Below are 15242 nucleotides of genomic sequence, written 5' to 3'. Positions count from 1 at the left end.
TTACGTTTAAAGAAAAAGCCTTTGTAGCGATCCCAGTTGGGAAAACACAGGCAGTTAAAGAAGTTATAAAAAGTCTGTTCTAGTCAAGGTAAGAGAAGAACTAAGAGGGAATAGAAAATGAGCTATACTTGAGAATATATGACAAATCTGTGATAGTTTCTTCCCAGTAGTAGGGAAGAGAATATGAGTTCATCATACAATTTGCATATGTTATATTTTATATACAAATATGTGTACACTATTTCTGGCTTAGTTTTTTTTTAAATCAAACTTATTCTTATATATAAAGAGACAATTCTACAAGGTGTATTAAGAAAATGAACAGTTCCTCTACCCTCAACCACCATTTCCAACTCCCAAGGGACAGCTACTTTCAACTCTTTTACTCTTCCTTTCGGTATTTACCTCCAAGTCTCTAAATGACCTTCTTATACTCTTATTTCCTGATTTTTTTTTTTTTTAGTGTTAGTATTTTCTATCAACTTCCCACTATGGAAGATGATAAATTAGCTCTCCTTTCCAAAACCCCACTCCCCAAATATACACAATTCTATCCCTTCAACGTGCTCAATATAGTCCTAATTTTTATTAGCTCAATAGTCAGGATTTACACTGTTGGGACTCAGTAAATACTATTTCCTTTTGAAATTTTTTTCATTACAGTTATAGGTATCTTTTTAAATTTTTGTTTAGATTTCTTGCTAATTTATTCCTAAATTCTTCCACAATTGTCTAACGCTCTGAATACTTCAAATACATCAGTTATATATTATCAATTCTCTCTTGTTGCAGACATTTTTGCAGAGCCTTCTGATCTGCTCCAATGTGGACTCTGCTGCTCTACCCGCTGCATAACTTTCATCCTGGGGACTCACTTCATTGTCACCCTGGGGATGCTCTGATTCTCACTCTTACGTTGGGTCCTTGGCCTGTTACTCACATCTTCTTGACTAATTTGTTCCCTTGCTCCCATTCTCTAGCTCTTTCCTGGGAGAGGATATATGGAATACACATTTTTTGCAACCTTACACTTCTCAAAGTGTCTTTATTCTACTTTCATAACTAACTATAATTGTCGGCATGTAGCATTCTAGCATTTCCCCTGAGAATTTTGAAAGCATAGCTCCACTGTCTTCAGTTCCCAGGACTGCAACTGAGAAGTCCAAAGCCATTCTGATTCTTTTTTTTAAATTTATTTATTTATTTATTTTTGGCTGCGTTGGGTCTTCATTGCTGCACACGGGCTTTCTCTAGTTGCGGCAAGCAGGGGCTACTCTTCCTTGTGGTGCGCAGGCTTCTCATTGCAGTGGCTTCTCTTGTCGCGGAGCATGGGCTCTAGGCACACGGGTTTCAGTAGTTGTGGCACATGGGCTCTGTAGTTGTGGCTCACGGGCTCTAGAGCGCAGACTCAGTAGTTGCGGCACACGGGCTTAGTTCCTCTGCGGCATGTGGGATCTTCCCGGACCAGGGCTTGAACCCATGTCCCCTGCATTGGCAGGCGGGTTCTTAACCACTGCGCCACGAGGGAAGTCCCGCCTTCTGATTCTTGACCCTTTAACTGCAATATTGTTTCCTTTCTTGAAGATTTTAGAATAGCGTTTGTCCCCAATATTCTGAAAATTCAATATGAAATGCTCTGGTGTGGCTCTACATTTAAACACTCTGCTAGGATTCAGTGGGCCCTTTCAATTTGGAAGCTCAAAATCCCTCAGTTCTGGGAAATTTTCTTAAAGTATTTCTTTGAAGAGTCCTTCCTTTTCATATCTTATTTTCCCTTTTCTCCTCACTGCCATTTCTAGGTAGTTATCTTCCCCTCCCCGACCTAATCTTCTACCACTTGAATCACATATCCTCAGATTATTCCACTCACCACTCTGCCTTGTTGGAGTCATCTACAACCCGAGCCAGGGTTAATCCCCCTCATTCCATGAAAAATTTCACTTCTGTCACACTGTCACACTCTCCGATACTACTCCTATCATAACCTTGGTGATTTTACTATCCCCATAGATGATCCTCGCAAAATCCTAGCCTTTCAGTCCTTGGTCTTCTCTGGAGACTCCAGTGATCTCTCTTCAGCCCTGCTTTACCCACTCACTGCCATGGTCCCACTGCAAGCTTTGTAATCACCAATCACCGCAAATCCCTCCAAAATGTCCAGCACTCCTCCCAACACACACACACACACACACACACACACACACACACACACACACCCTTCCATCTCCAGGTCACTCTGTCTAGTACATAACTTTAACCTTCCTGAACCTACAGTCCTACCATTTTCACTGTCCTTTATCCACCTTGGGTCCTCTCTTCCCTCCTAAACCAGCTTAAATTCCATGGTCAGTCTTTATAATCACTCCCCCGCCTGTCTAGCTAAAACACAGTCCAAGATAAAACAAATAATCTGCCTATTCTGTACTTACATCCATGAAAGTGAACATGGCTGGGGAAAAAAAAAAAAGGAAAGAAAACAAGAACCTGCTAGCATCACCATGTCAATAGTTTCACTTTAGATTACTGGCATCAACTATTACTGCTGCCTAGCAATCATTCTTTATTTTCAGGCCTTCTAAAACAACTATTTCATCTCTTCTTTCCTCAAACTATCTGATCACTTTATTTCTATTTCATTGAGAAAATGAACCAATTAAGAAAAACCCAAAAAAGCTCCCAGCACCAATATCTATCTGCCCCCTTAACTAAACTGATGTCCATATTCTCTGTCTTCCCTCCTAATACCATGGGAGAATTTTCTGTGCTCCCAGTAAAGAACTGCCCCTGCCCCTGTTCACTAGATTCCATCTCCTCTAGTCTATTCAAATATGTTGCCCCAGTAATTCTGCCCTCTTTTTCCTCCACGATGCATTTTCCTTTTGCTACAAGAACTTTCTTGTCAACATACAAATATGCTTCTTAAAAAATTGAGGACTTCCCTGGTGGTGCAGTGGTTAAGATTCTGCCTGCCAATGCAGGGGACATAGGTTTGAGCCCTGGTCCAGGAAGATCCCACATGCTGCGGAGCAACTAAGCCCGTGCACCACAATTACTGAGCCCGTGCTCTAGAGCCTGCAAGCCACAACTACTGAGCCAACAAGCCACAACCATTGAAGCCCGCACCCTAGAGCCCATGTGCCGCAACTACTGAGCCCACATGCTGCAACTACTGAAGCCTGTGCACCTAAGAGCCCATGCTCCACAACAAGAGAAGCCACCGCCATGAGAAACCCATGCACCGCAAGGAAGAGTAGCCCCTGCTCGCTGCAACTAGAGAAAGCCCGCATGCAGCAACAAAGACCCAATGCAGCCAAAAATAAAGAAGAAAAATTTTTTTAAAAATTCTTCACTTGACCCCACACACTCGTCCAGCCACTGCCCCATATTTCTCCTTCTCTTAAAAGGAAAATTTCTCAGATGAGTCTTAGTCACAGTCTCCAGTTGCTCTCTACCTATTCTCTTACACCTCTGTCAGGCATTTACCCCTACCACTCTACAAAAATTGTGTGCATCGGGCTTCCCTGGTGGCGCAGTGGTTGAGAGTCTGCCTGCCAATGCAGGGGACACAGGTTCGTGCCCCGGTCCGGGAAGATCCCACATGCTGCGTAGCGGCTGGGCCCGTGAGCCATGGCCACTGAGCCTGCACATCCGGAGCCTGTGCTCTGCAACGGGAGAGGCCACAACAGTGAGAGGCACACGTACCACCAAAAAAAAAAAAAAAAAAAAAAAAATTGTGTGCATCAAGGGCATGGATAACTTCCATACTGCTAAGCATAATGGTCAACTGGTAGTTTTTATCCTAATTAACCTTTCAGTATCCTTTGATACAATTGCTCCTATCTCATCACTAAAATCCTATCATCACTTTGCTTACACACAGGCCATTCTTTCTGCCTCCTTTACCGACCTGTGGAAGATGAAGTATCTAATGAGTTCAGTCTTCTCTTTTCCATCCAGCCTCACTACCTTCATGGTCTCCTCTGGCCTCACAAATTTATATCCCTAGTCTGTATCTCCACTATCAAATGCAGACTAGTAAAATCCCACTACCTTGTTGATATCTGTACTTGGCTGTCTAATGGGTACTCCACAAGTATAATGTTCAAAAGTGGATTCTAGAGCTTCCTCTCCAAACTATTTCCACTCTTCCCCACCTTAGTTATCAGCAATTTCACCTTTCACGTAGCTCAGGCCAAAATCCCAGAGCCACCCTGGCCTCTGCTATTCCTCTCTTATTCTACAACCAATATGTCAGAAAACTCAGTTAGTCTTACATCCAAACTACTGCTAAAATTCAAATGTATTGCCACCACCACTGCTAACACCCCGGTCCAAGCCACCTACCACCATCTCTTGCCTGCATGATTGCAGTAACTTCCTGATTTTCTCCCTTATTCTACTATTGCTCCTTCTAGTCTATTCCAAACCCAGAAGTCAGACTGACCCTGTTAAAATATAAATCAGGGATTTCTGGCTCCCTGTATAGCTCATCCCTCTCATTAATTACAATTACAAACCATGGACAAAATACAATAAGCTGAGGGGCCCTGAAAAGTAAACAATAAACAGGCTGATTTTGGAGCATTATTTTACGAGTACATTAAGTTCAATGGCATACTGTGTAGCCATCAAGCTTTTTGTGTATAAAAATTGAAATTTCCAATAAATGATTTTATTTCATAGAGTACATATAATTTTTAAATGTCTTTAACAACATTTTGTATTAACATGTTCAAGTTATAACCATTAACAAGTAAAAATCCTGAAAGCATAACTATAATTTGTTCATGAAACATTTATAAACTTCTTTATGACAAAATTACCCATGAATGCGCAAGGTGATGCTGTCAAAATTAGATTTTTTTAAAATCAAGAAAAATGTCATAAACAGCAAATACCAAGGTAAAAAAGGAAGCCAAGACAGGCAACAACATTTATCAAATACTATAAACTACTATATCAGGTACCACGAGGACTGTAAGGAAATAAAAACAGTAATAGCTGACACAGAGCACCAGGAAACTTTTTAGTTATTCAAATTCACTTGGTCCTCACAATAACACTAAGAGGTAGGCACAATAATTTTCACCACCTTAGCGACCAGGAAACAGGCTAAATAAGTAAGTTGTCCAAGGTCATACTGTAAGCAGTTGGTGGAACAGGGAGTCTAACCTAGGTGTCTAGCTCCAGAGTTCTCGTTCAAGCACTATACTATGCTGCCTGTTTGAAGAAAGAAAATATAACAGCAAAAGACGCTTTAAATTTATTTTAAAATATTAAGATTGTGGTCAAAATACACTATGTTAAGTCCTTCAATATAAACACACATGTATAGAGGCATGACGAAGATTAATGTAAAGGTTGATAAATACCTGGTGTTCCAATGGCTCTGACATATGAGAATGCAATGTTTGCTTTTCCTTTCAGAGCATTTTCTGTGTTCTGAAGGTCTTCCAGAGTGGTAATATATTTTACTTCATTAAAAAGAAGAGCACTGAAATAAATAAAGATGTAGTTGGTAGAAAAATCTGACATGTACTTAGTTATTTAATACATATTTTGAGTAGGTTAAAGAACCTAATCAAAAAAGAAATTTAATCTTTTGAACAAACTCTCAATAGTAAGAACCTAAGCATTTCAAGTCTGAATTAAAATCACCCTCTAAATCATTAGTCTGTCACTGAGAACATTAACCAGGGACAGTTGTGAGAAATAGTGTGCGTATCCTCCATCACAACCATCTCAATACATTTAAACTGTATTTACTAGCATCCTATTCTGTACAAATAATCCCTTACAAATCTCTCAGCCATGGACACATTTCAGCCCTTCACACATCTATACTGAAACCATCTTTCCACGGCGTATAAGGCCCTGAATGGTAAGCCTTGCCTACTTCTCCAACATCATTTTGTACTACCATTCCTCATGTCTACCCTACTTTAGGCAACACCTCAGGGCATTTGCACACACCATTCTCTTTGTTGAAAGCTGTTCCCTCTGCTCCTTCTCATATACCTGGTCTCAGCCTAAACATCATTGACTTAAGAGAAGCCTCGCTTGTTGGTTCTATATAAGTAGGTCTGTAGCATTTTCCTTTTGAATTTCACAGTATTTAATCCTTTGTAAGATCAAATTTATAATTATTCACATATTTTTTTTACTTGTTTATCTCTGCCTCTCTCATTAAACTCTTGCCTTCTTGTGACAGGGACCTTGCATATTTTGTCACTATATCCATAATAACTTAGAATAGAACCTGGTACATTGTAAGTATTCAATAAGTATTTGTTGAATGAATGACAAAAAACATAGGGCAGGAATTATTTATTGTCATTCTTCATTCGAAGAAATAGAAGATCAAATCAAAACACTGAAGAGCTTACTTACTCAAAAACACATATACTGAACTGAGGAGCCAGGAACAGAACATAAAACAGGTCTTCTCACTCCTAATTTAGTGATCTTTCCACTTGACCATAATTCTTCCAAATCATCTTTTTTTTAAATATAATCTCTATTTATTTATGTTTATTTATTTGGCTGCGCCGGGTCTTAGTTGCAGCACACGGGATCTTCACTGTGGCGTGTGAGATCTAGTTCCCTGACCAGGGATCAAACTCGGGTTCCCTGCACTGGGAGCATGGAGTCTTAACCACTGTACCATCAGGGAAGTCCCCCAAATCATTTTTAATGTATAGATCAGAATAACTGATATTTCTTCATCCAAAAGAATTTCATTTAAAAATTTTCTACTTCTATATAAATTCTCTATCACTAAGAACTAATTTCACTTAATCTCCACATGCATATCTGTGTGTGTGTGTGTGTGCGTTTGTGTGCGTATTTTTGTTAAGCTAAACTTTACGAATTTTTGAAAGCTGTTCCAACTCCTCATACTTAAGTAAGCAAAAGTTCACTCCAATAAATTAGTCAATCATAGTTTCCTCTTACGGAAAACACAGCACTTTCCACTAATATAGCAATTCTCAAACTTTTTGGTCTCAGGATCCTTTTATACCCTTAAAAATTATTGAGCTCTTCAAAGGGCTTTTGTTTATGTAGGTTACATTTATCAATAGTTGCCAAAATAGAAATTAAAAGAGCAATTAAAAATATTTATTAATCTCTTAGAAAATAAAAATAAACACCATTGCATATTAACATAACACTTTTTTTAATTAAAAATAACTAAATTTCCAAAAGGAAAGAAAAATCTAATGAAAAGAGTGGCCTTGTTTTACATTTTTGCAAGTCTCTTTAATATTGGACTAAACAGAAGACAGGTGGATTCTCTTATCTGCTTCTTCATTCACTCTGTTGTGACATCACACACACAACACAAAATGTAGCCTCTAGAAACTGCACTCATAAAAGAAAGAAAGTGAAAAAGGCAAACATTTTAGTATTATTGTAAAAATATTGTCACTTTGGGAGCACCCTGAAATGGCTGCCCCAAATTACACTGCTTAAATATTTACCTATATATTACAGATTTCAACTTTTTAAAAGAAATGTAAAACTTGAATTGCTATACCTCCCAGGGCTCTTGTTTTGTTTTTAAAAGAAATATTTACTGGGCAGTACTCACTATTTGCTAGATATTTTCACATGTTTTCATTTAAATCCTCAATGATATTCTTGGGAAATTCTTTATTACACACACACACACAGAGGAAAGAACCTCAGGGATTAAGTAACCTGCTCCAGGTCATACCAGTAGTCACTGATAGAGCTGAGATTCTAATCCAGGTCTTCTGACACTTTGCCCGTAACTTTCTAAACTATGTTATTACTGACCACTCATACATGGTAAACCAGGTAAAAAGGGAGGCAGCTAATGAATAGCCAGAGAGTCTCAGTGGCGATCCGGGCTACTGGCTACTTATACGTTTTGGTTAGCAAGACCAGAATTACCCTTGAGTTACTTCAAAACTGCTGGGAGACACCATCTAGTGAAGTAATTGGACTGCCATGTAAATTCTCGGCTTGGGAATGACATCCAATCATTTACCTTTACTTCTCTAGCAGCTCTAATCCATTTGCTTCAAAAATCTAACCTAGGAGTAGAAATATCCCTAACCTTTTTTCTCAATAAGGACCGGCAAATATAAATTGATAAAAGCCAATGTTTGGGGGGACACTTCCCACATGTCAGGCATAGTACTAAGTACTATATAAGTAGTGGCAGTTTATCAGTTTTGAGATTGCCTGACTCTTCTGCTTTGGGAATTCCCAGTTTTCTAAGTCTTCATGGTGGGCAGAGCCCAAGTCCCTACATACAAGCTACTAATACTGTAAATTGCTTTTCCAGGCTCCCTGCTGCTAGGCTATATGACCCAGAATCACTTATCTGACATCCCAGACTGGGAGCTAGTGATGTAAAGAATCAGGAACAGTGCAGAATTATTTCCAGAAGTAGCAGCAGCAGCAACAGTCAGCTTTGAAGGCAGGAATGACAATAGTGCTAATGACAGCTGTAGTGCTAGCAATGCAAGTTGTGGCATCCAATGCCCAGAAGTAATGCAGCAGTCCCCCGGAGACTAGCTCCGTGCCATGATTATGAGCCAAATAATTCAGAGCCAAATAAACCTGAGTCCAGTTCTCCAACCCTTCTAGTGAGCCTGAGATTTCCTACATCTGCTCTAAATCCTTTTCTGCTTAAGCCAGTCAGACCCAGATTCTGGGGCTTATAACTAAGAACACCCAACAATGCACTGAGTCTTGCTTAATTTTCATGGTAACCATGTGAGATCAGTACTATCATTAACTCCATTTTACAGATATGGTCATGGGCCTTAAAGAGGTTACCTTGCCTAATGTCCCAAAGCTCATTAAAGAGTCATTATCCAAGAGGTAATAATACCAAAACTAATGACATTCATAATCTCATGATCTCCACGATTGTTCCCAATGGCTTCATAATTTTAATATATTTTTAATGTTAATTTCCAGAATATGGGGACATCTAGGGATCTCTAGGATCCATTCCATGAGCCTGTGCTCCTTCACTCCAGTTCCAAAGTGGAGAAATGGGTTAAAGGAAAAGTCTGTCTTGTGATTTTCTTGCTCTAAAGATGGGGTAAAAGAGCCTGAGGCTGCTCTGACCTGGGAGCTCTTCCTGCCCCAGTAAGGCCTTCCTTTTCCTTGGCATACTCTTCCTGAGACCCTCCCAACACAATCATTAGGTAGATAAGATATATGGCCAAGAACTGAATGGGTGTCAGAAAAAAAAAAGGAAATCAGGAGTCTACCTGACCCTGCTTTTAGAGCAGCAGGTTGCTCAGCCTTTTTTCAGAAAAAAAAGACCACTTTTATATCATATTTCTGCCATTATTCAAATTCTAAAAAACCCAATAAAAACAAAAAGTTACCTTCTATTTTGCCTTACCAAAATTCCTAGGGGAAAAAAAAAAAAAAAGAGGGAGGAGGGGAAAGAGGGAGAGATGAAGGAGAGAGACAGACAAATTACTTTTACCTAAATTAATTACAGTTGACCCTCAGTATCCATGGATTCCACATTTGCAGGTTCAGCCAACTGCAGGTGGAAAATATTTGGAAAAAATAATTCCAGAAAAGTCTAAAAAACAAAACTTGAATTTGCCATATACTGACAACTATTTACATAGCATTTACATTGTATTAGGTATTATAAGTAATCTAGAGATGATTTAAAGTATACGGGAGGGGCTTCCCTGGTGGCTCAGTGGTTGAGAGTCCGCCTGCCGATGCGGGGGACATGGGTTCGTGCCCCGGTCCGGGAAGATCCCACATGCCGTGGAGCGGCTGGGCCTGTGAGCAATGGCCGCTGAGCCTGCGTGTCCGGAGCCTGTGCTCCGCAACAGGAGAGACCACAACAGTGAGAAGCCCGCGTACAGCAAAATAAATACAGAAATACAGAAATAAATACATAAATAAATAAACACATAAATAAATACATAAATACAAAAATACATAAATAAATACATACATAAATAGATAAATACATAAATAAATACATACATACATACATAAATAAATACATAAATAAGGTATACGGGAGCTACTAGAGCTAATCAATGAATTTGGTAAAGCAGCAGGATACAAAATTAATGCACAGAAATCTCTGGCATTCCTATATACTAATGATGAAAAATCTGAAAGAGAAATTAAGGAAACACTCCCATTTACCATTGCAACAAAAAGAATAAAATACCTAGGAATAAACCTACCTAAGGAGACAAAAGACCTGTAGGCAGAAAACTATAAGACACTGATGAAAGAAATTAAAGATGATACAAACAGATGGAGAGATATATCATGTTCTTGGATTGGAAGAATCAATATTGTGAAAATGACTATACTACCCAAAGTAATCTACAGATTCCATGCAATCCCTATCAAACTACCACTGGCATTTTTCACAGAACTAGAACAAAAAATTTCACAATTTGTATGGAAACACAAAAGACCGCAAATAGCCAAAGCAATCCTGAGAAAGAAAAACAGAGCTGGAGGAATCAGACTCACTGACTTCAGACTATACTACAAAGCTACAGTAATCAAGACAATATGCTACTGGCACAAAATCAGAAAGATCAATGGAACAAGATAGAAAGCCCAGAGATAAACCCACGCACATATGGTCACCTTATTTTTGATAAAGGAGGCAAGAATATACAATGGAGAAAAGACAGCCTCTTCAATAAGTGGTGCTGGGAAAACTGGACAGCTACATGTAAAGGAATGAAATTAGAACACTCCCTAACACCATACACAAAAATAAACTCAAAATGGATTAAAGACCTAAATGTAAGGCCAGATGCTATCAAACTCTTAGAGGAAAACATAGGCAGAACACTCTATGACATAAATCACAGCAAGATCCTTTTTGACCCACCTCCTAGAGAAATGGAAATAAAAACAAAAATAAACAAGTGGGACCTAATGAAACTTAAAAGCTTTTGCACAGCAAAGGAAACCATAAATAAGACGAAAAGACAACCCTCAGAATGGGAGAAAATATTTGCAAATGAAGCAACTGACAAAGGATTAATCTCCAAAATTTAGAAGCAGCTCATGCAACTCAATATCAGAAAAACAAAAAACCCAATCCAAAAATGGGCAGAAGGCCTAAATAGACATTTCTCCAAAGAAGATATACATATTGCCAACAAACACATGAAAGAATGCTCATCGTCACCAATCATTAGAGAAATGCAAATCAAAACTACAATGAGGTATCACCTCACACCAGTCAGAATGGCTACCATCAAAAAATCTACAAACAGGGCTTCCCTGGTGGCGCAGTGGTTGAGAGTTCGCCTGCCGATGCAGGGAACACGGGTTCGTGCCCCGGTCCGGGAGGATCCCGCGTGCCGCGGAGCGGCTGGGCCCGTGAGCCATGGCCGCTGAGCCTGCACATCCGGAGCCTGTGCTCTGCAATGGGAGAGGCCACAACAGTGAGAGGCCCACGTACCACACACACAAAAAAAAATCTACAAACAATAATTGCTGGTGATGTTGTGGAGAAAAGGGAACCCTCTTGCACTGTTGGTGGGAATGTAAATTGATACAGCCACTATGGAGAACAGTATGGAGATTCCTTAAAAAATTAAAAATTGAACTACCATACGACCCAGCAATCCCACTACTGAGCATATCCCCTGAGAAAACCATAATTCAAAAAGAGTCATATACCACAATGTTCATTGCAGCTCTATTTACAACAGCCAGGCCATGGAAGCAACCTAAGAGTCCATCGACAGATGAATGGATAAATAAGATGTGGCACATATATACAATGGAATATTACAACCATAAAAAGAAACAAAATTGAGTTATTTGTAGTGAGGTGGATGGACCTAGAGTCTGTCATACAGAGTGAAATAAGTCAGAAAGAGAAAAACAAATACCATATGCTAACACATATATATGGAATCTAAAAAAAAAAAAAGGTTCTGAAGAACCTAGGGGCAGGAGAGGAATAGAGACGCAGACATAGAGAATGGACTTGAGGACATTGGGAGGGGGAAGGGTAAGAATAGAGAGCTAGTGGGAAGCAGCCACATAGCACAGGGAGATCAGCTCAGTCCTTTGTGACCACCTAGAGGGGTGGGATAGGGAGGGTGGAAGGGAGACACAAGAGGGAGGAGATATGGGGATATATGTATATGCATAGCTGATTCACTTTGTTATAAAGCAGAAACTAACACACCACTGTAAAGCAATTATACTCCAGTAAAGATGTTAAAAATAAAAAATAAAAATAAGCATATGGGAGGATGTTCATAGGTTATATATGCTAATACTACACCATTTTATATGAGGGATTGAGCATCTGGGGATTCTGGTATCCACGGAGGGTGAGGAAGGTGGTGGGGGGTGGGAGGTGCTGAAACCAATCCCCCTCGGATACTGAGGGATGACTGTATAGTATTCTAGGCAGATCCATGTATAAAATGAAATATCCCAAAATGTTTCATTAGGCATTTTCTAAATTAATACAGTTAAAAAAACAAACAGAAGCCATCTCTGAAATTTGAATTGAGAGTGCAAGTAATAACAAAGTTCAAAAACATCAGTCTAAGTCTTTTTGTCATATGCTGTGTATTTTCCTACTAGCTTGCCACTTATAAAATTCTTAACACCAGAAACAATCTTATGGGCTTATAACATAAGATTTCTGCTCCTCCGATTTTTAACAACCAAAAAGTGAAGCTTCCCAATTCATTCATCCATCAATCCAATATTTTCAACACCTAATACATGTCATACACGATGCTATGCACTGGTAGAAGGAGTTTGTATAAGAGGTGTTAGTCTGGGGATATAACCATTACTACCAATTAACATAGCGCTGTGAGGAATTCAAATCCAAGGCAAGTAATGTTTTATTACAATTTCCCAGTATGTCACTATCAAACAGGAACCCACCTGATAATATTGTATAGGAACAAATCTGATAGAGATAAAGGAAGGAGCAGTAGCTCAAAACCTATTAGGAAGGGACCAGCTTGAGCACAGCTCAGGAGTTTTAAAGGAAGACACCTCCAAGAGGAGCTTTCCCAAGAAGTTCTACCCAAGCTCAAAACCCAGGCTCTGCAATAATGTGTTAAAAATAAAATATTAGCAGAAATTACGATAGTTGAAAATAATTACCATAATATTTGTAGTTCATATTATCGTCAGTAGTACATTAACTTAAAAGTAAAGAAATCTTCCACCTGACAAAATATTGTCACAGAATATCAATTAGCACACCTTAATAAAAAGTTATTGAGATTTCATTGTTTCTTACAGTACTGCACAGTCTTTCCTTCTTGTATCGACATCGTTTGATGGTTTCCAGGAGTCAACAATGACTACGGGAAAAATGGCCTTTCTCTGCAACTGCTGCCTCATGGCAAATGTTCCCAGCAACTGTCACACCACGGACTTGCATGAACTCACTTCTGTTAGTACTGTGTGTGCAACAGAACAGCAGGTAGATATCTGAATTTGGATTGCTTTTTTTCTTAATTGCAAAATGAGATTTCCTGCATGTATACAGAAAAAAGCGACTAACATTTGTAGAGCGCTGGGTAAAACACAAAGCATATTTTCAGATTATTACTTTATTTGATCTTCAAAAAAATCTAATGACAGTGCAAGTTTTAACATTTAAGAGATGAGGAAAACTAGCAATCAGAAAAGATTAACTGCTATGATCACACAATGGATAAACCCTCCATAAACCCTGACTTCTTCATATATCATTCCAAAGCACATTTGAGATTATAGTGCCTCAATCTTCCATACCTCCATCTGACTTGCCTCAGACTGGTTACATATGGTATTCTCAATCAACAAATAAAGAGTAATTGTTACTTTACTTTCTTTTTCTAAATATTACCCTCCTTAACCCAATCTATAAGCTGGGAAGTGAAATCTTCCTCACAGTTACCAAACCACATAATTCCATCGGTTTTGACTATGTATATTTTAGAAAACAGAGCTGAGAATTTATAGACTATAAATCTATAATCTTACCTTTATTTTAAATTTTATTTATTTTGCAAAATTTAACTCTTTTGTAGGACTCATAACACAAAAAGTATCCAAAAAGTTGAAGAGTGAAAAGTCCACCTCCAACTCCTTCCCCCATCCCAGCTTCCGCATTCCATTCCCGTAAACCAATAATCACGTTCTTGTGAAACTTTGAAATAGTTATACCAAATACATATACGCCACGAATAAATATTTATATATGTCTCTGTTAGAAAACTATCCCTCCTAGATTTCTCAGTGTTCCTATACAGTCCATGTCTCCTGAAGATGAAAATTGGCAGTACACAAAGATGGAAAACATCTCCTCTTCACATTCTAATCTTGTTTCCTTTTCTCTGGAGCCACCTGGTCCCATTCAAAGGTAATAAAACCTTCCTTATCTTCCCTGGAGCTAAATGCTTATATTTAGGGGTAGAGACCTTTTTCTCCTGCCCCAAGCAATTTGTTTAAATTCCAGAGAAAAAGATAAGCACTCTATCTCCAGAAGGTAAAAGCAGATTTGCCAGCTCCTATATAAACTCAGAGATTCATAATTTAAGTTCTCCTTCTCCAAACCTTGCTGTAAGTACAGATGTAAGCATATGGCTCTCACCTTGTAGCTCTGTGGAGAATTGGGTATGGAAAATCCAGTACTACCATGTTACTGTGATTGCTGTTACTGCTGTGCCTGATTTCTGATTCAGAGGCTTGGTGTTTCTGCAAGTATATATGCAAGGAGGGTAACATCGAAGACCCTTCAGAGTTTTAGACTTAACACTCCCTTTCTTACACACATAGAACTATGCTATGCTCTAAACACTTGGTTTATTTCATTAATACATCCTGAAAAATCAATGTGTTAAAAATGTTAGTAGACCATTTAGTCAGAATATATATATATATATATATATATATATATATATATATATATAATTTTTTTTTTTTTTTTTTTTTTTTTGTGGTACACGGGCCTCTCACTGTTGTGGCCTCTCCCGTTGCGGAGCACAGGCTCTGGACGCGCAGGCTCAGCGGCCATGGCTCACGGGCCCAGCCGCTATGCGGCGTGTGGTATCTTCCTGGACCGGGGCACGAACCCGTGTCCCCTGCATTGGCAGGCGGACTCTCAACCACTGCGCCACCAGGGAAGCCCAGTCAGAATATTTTTAATCAATGATGTTTTAGGAATATTTTAAATGTCCTCCAAAAATACACTACATAATTGGTCATAATGGTTC

The 15242-nt window shown here is 39.0% G+C and overlaps 1 protein-coding gene across 5 annotated transcripts in view; it reads right to left on the bottom strand.

The window, feature by feature from the left end:
* TXNDC16 (thioredoxin domain containing 16) overlaps positions 1 to 15242 on the bottom strand; it is a 116340-nt gene that overhangs the window by 78884 nt on the left and 22214 nt on the right. For all 5 annotated transcript variants that reach the window (XM_060098110.1, XM_060098108.1, XM_060098111.1 and 2 more), the window contains one exon: positions 5373 to 5494. In XM_060098110.1, the coding sequence (XP_059954093.1) occupies positions 5373 to 5494 (122 nt within the window). The remainder of the gene's footprint in view (positions 1 to 5372; positions 5495 to 15242) is intronic.

Source organism: Mesoplodon densirostris, chromosome 4 (genome assembly GCF_025265405.1).
Source record: "Mesoplodon densirostris isolate mMesDen1 chromosome 4, mMesDen1 primary haplotype, whole genome shotgun sequence".
Lineage (NCBI taxonomy): Eukaryota > Metazoa > Chordata > Mammalia > Artiodactyla > Ziphiidae > Mesoplodon > Mesoplodon densirostris.
Note: the sequence above shows the minus strand (reverse complement) of the source record. Positions and strands in the feature narration are given on the sequence as shown.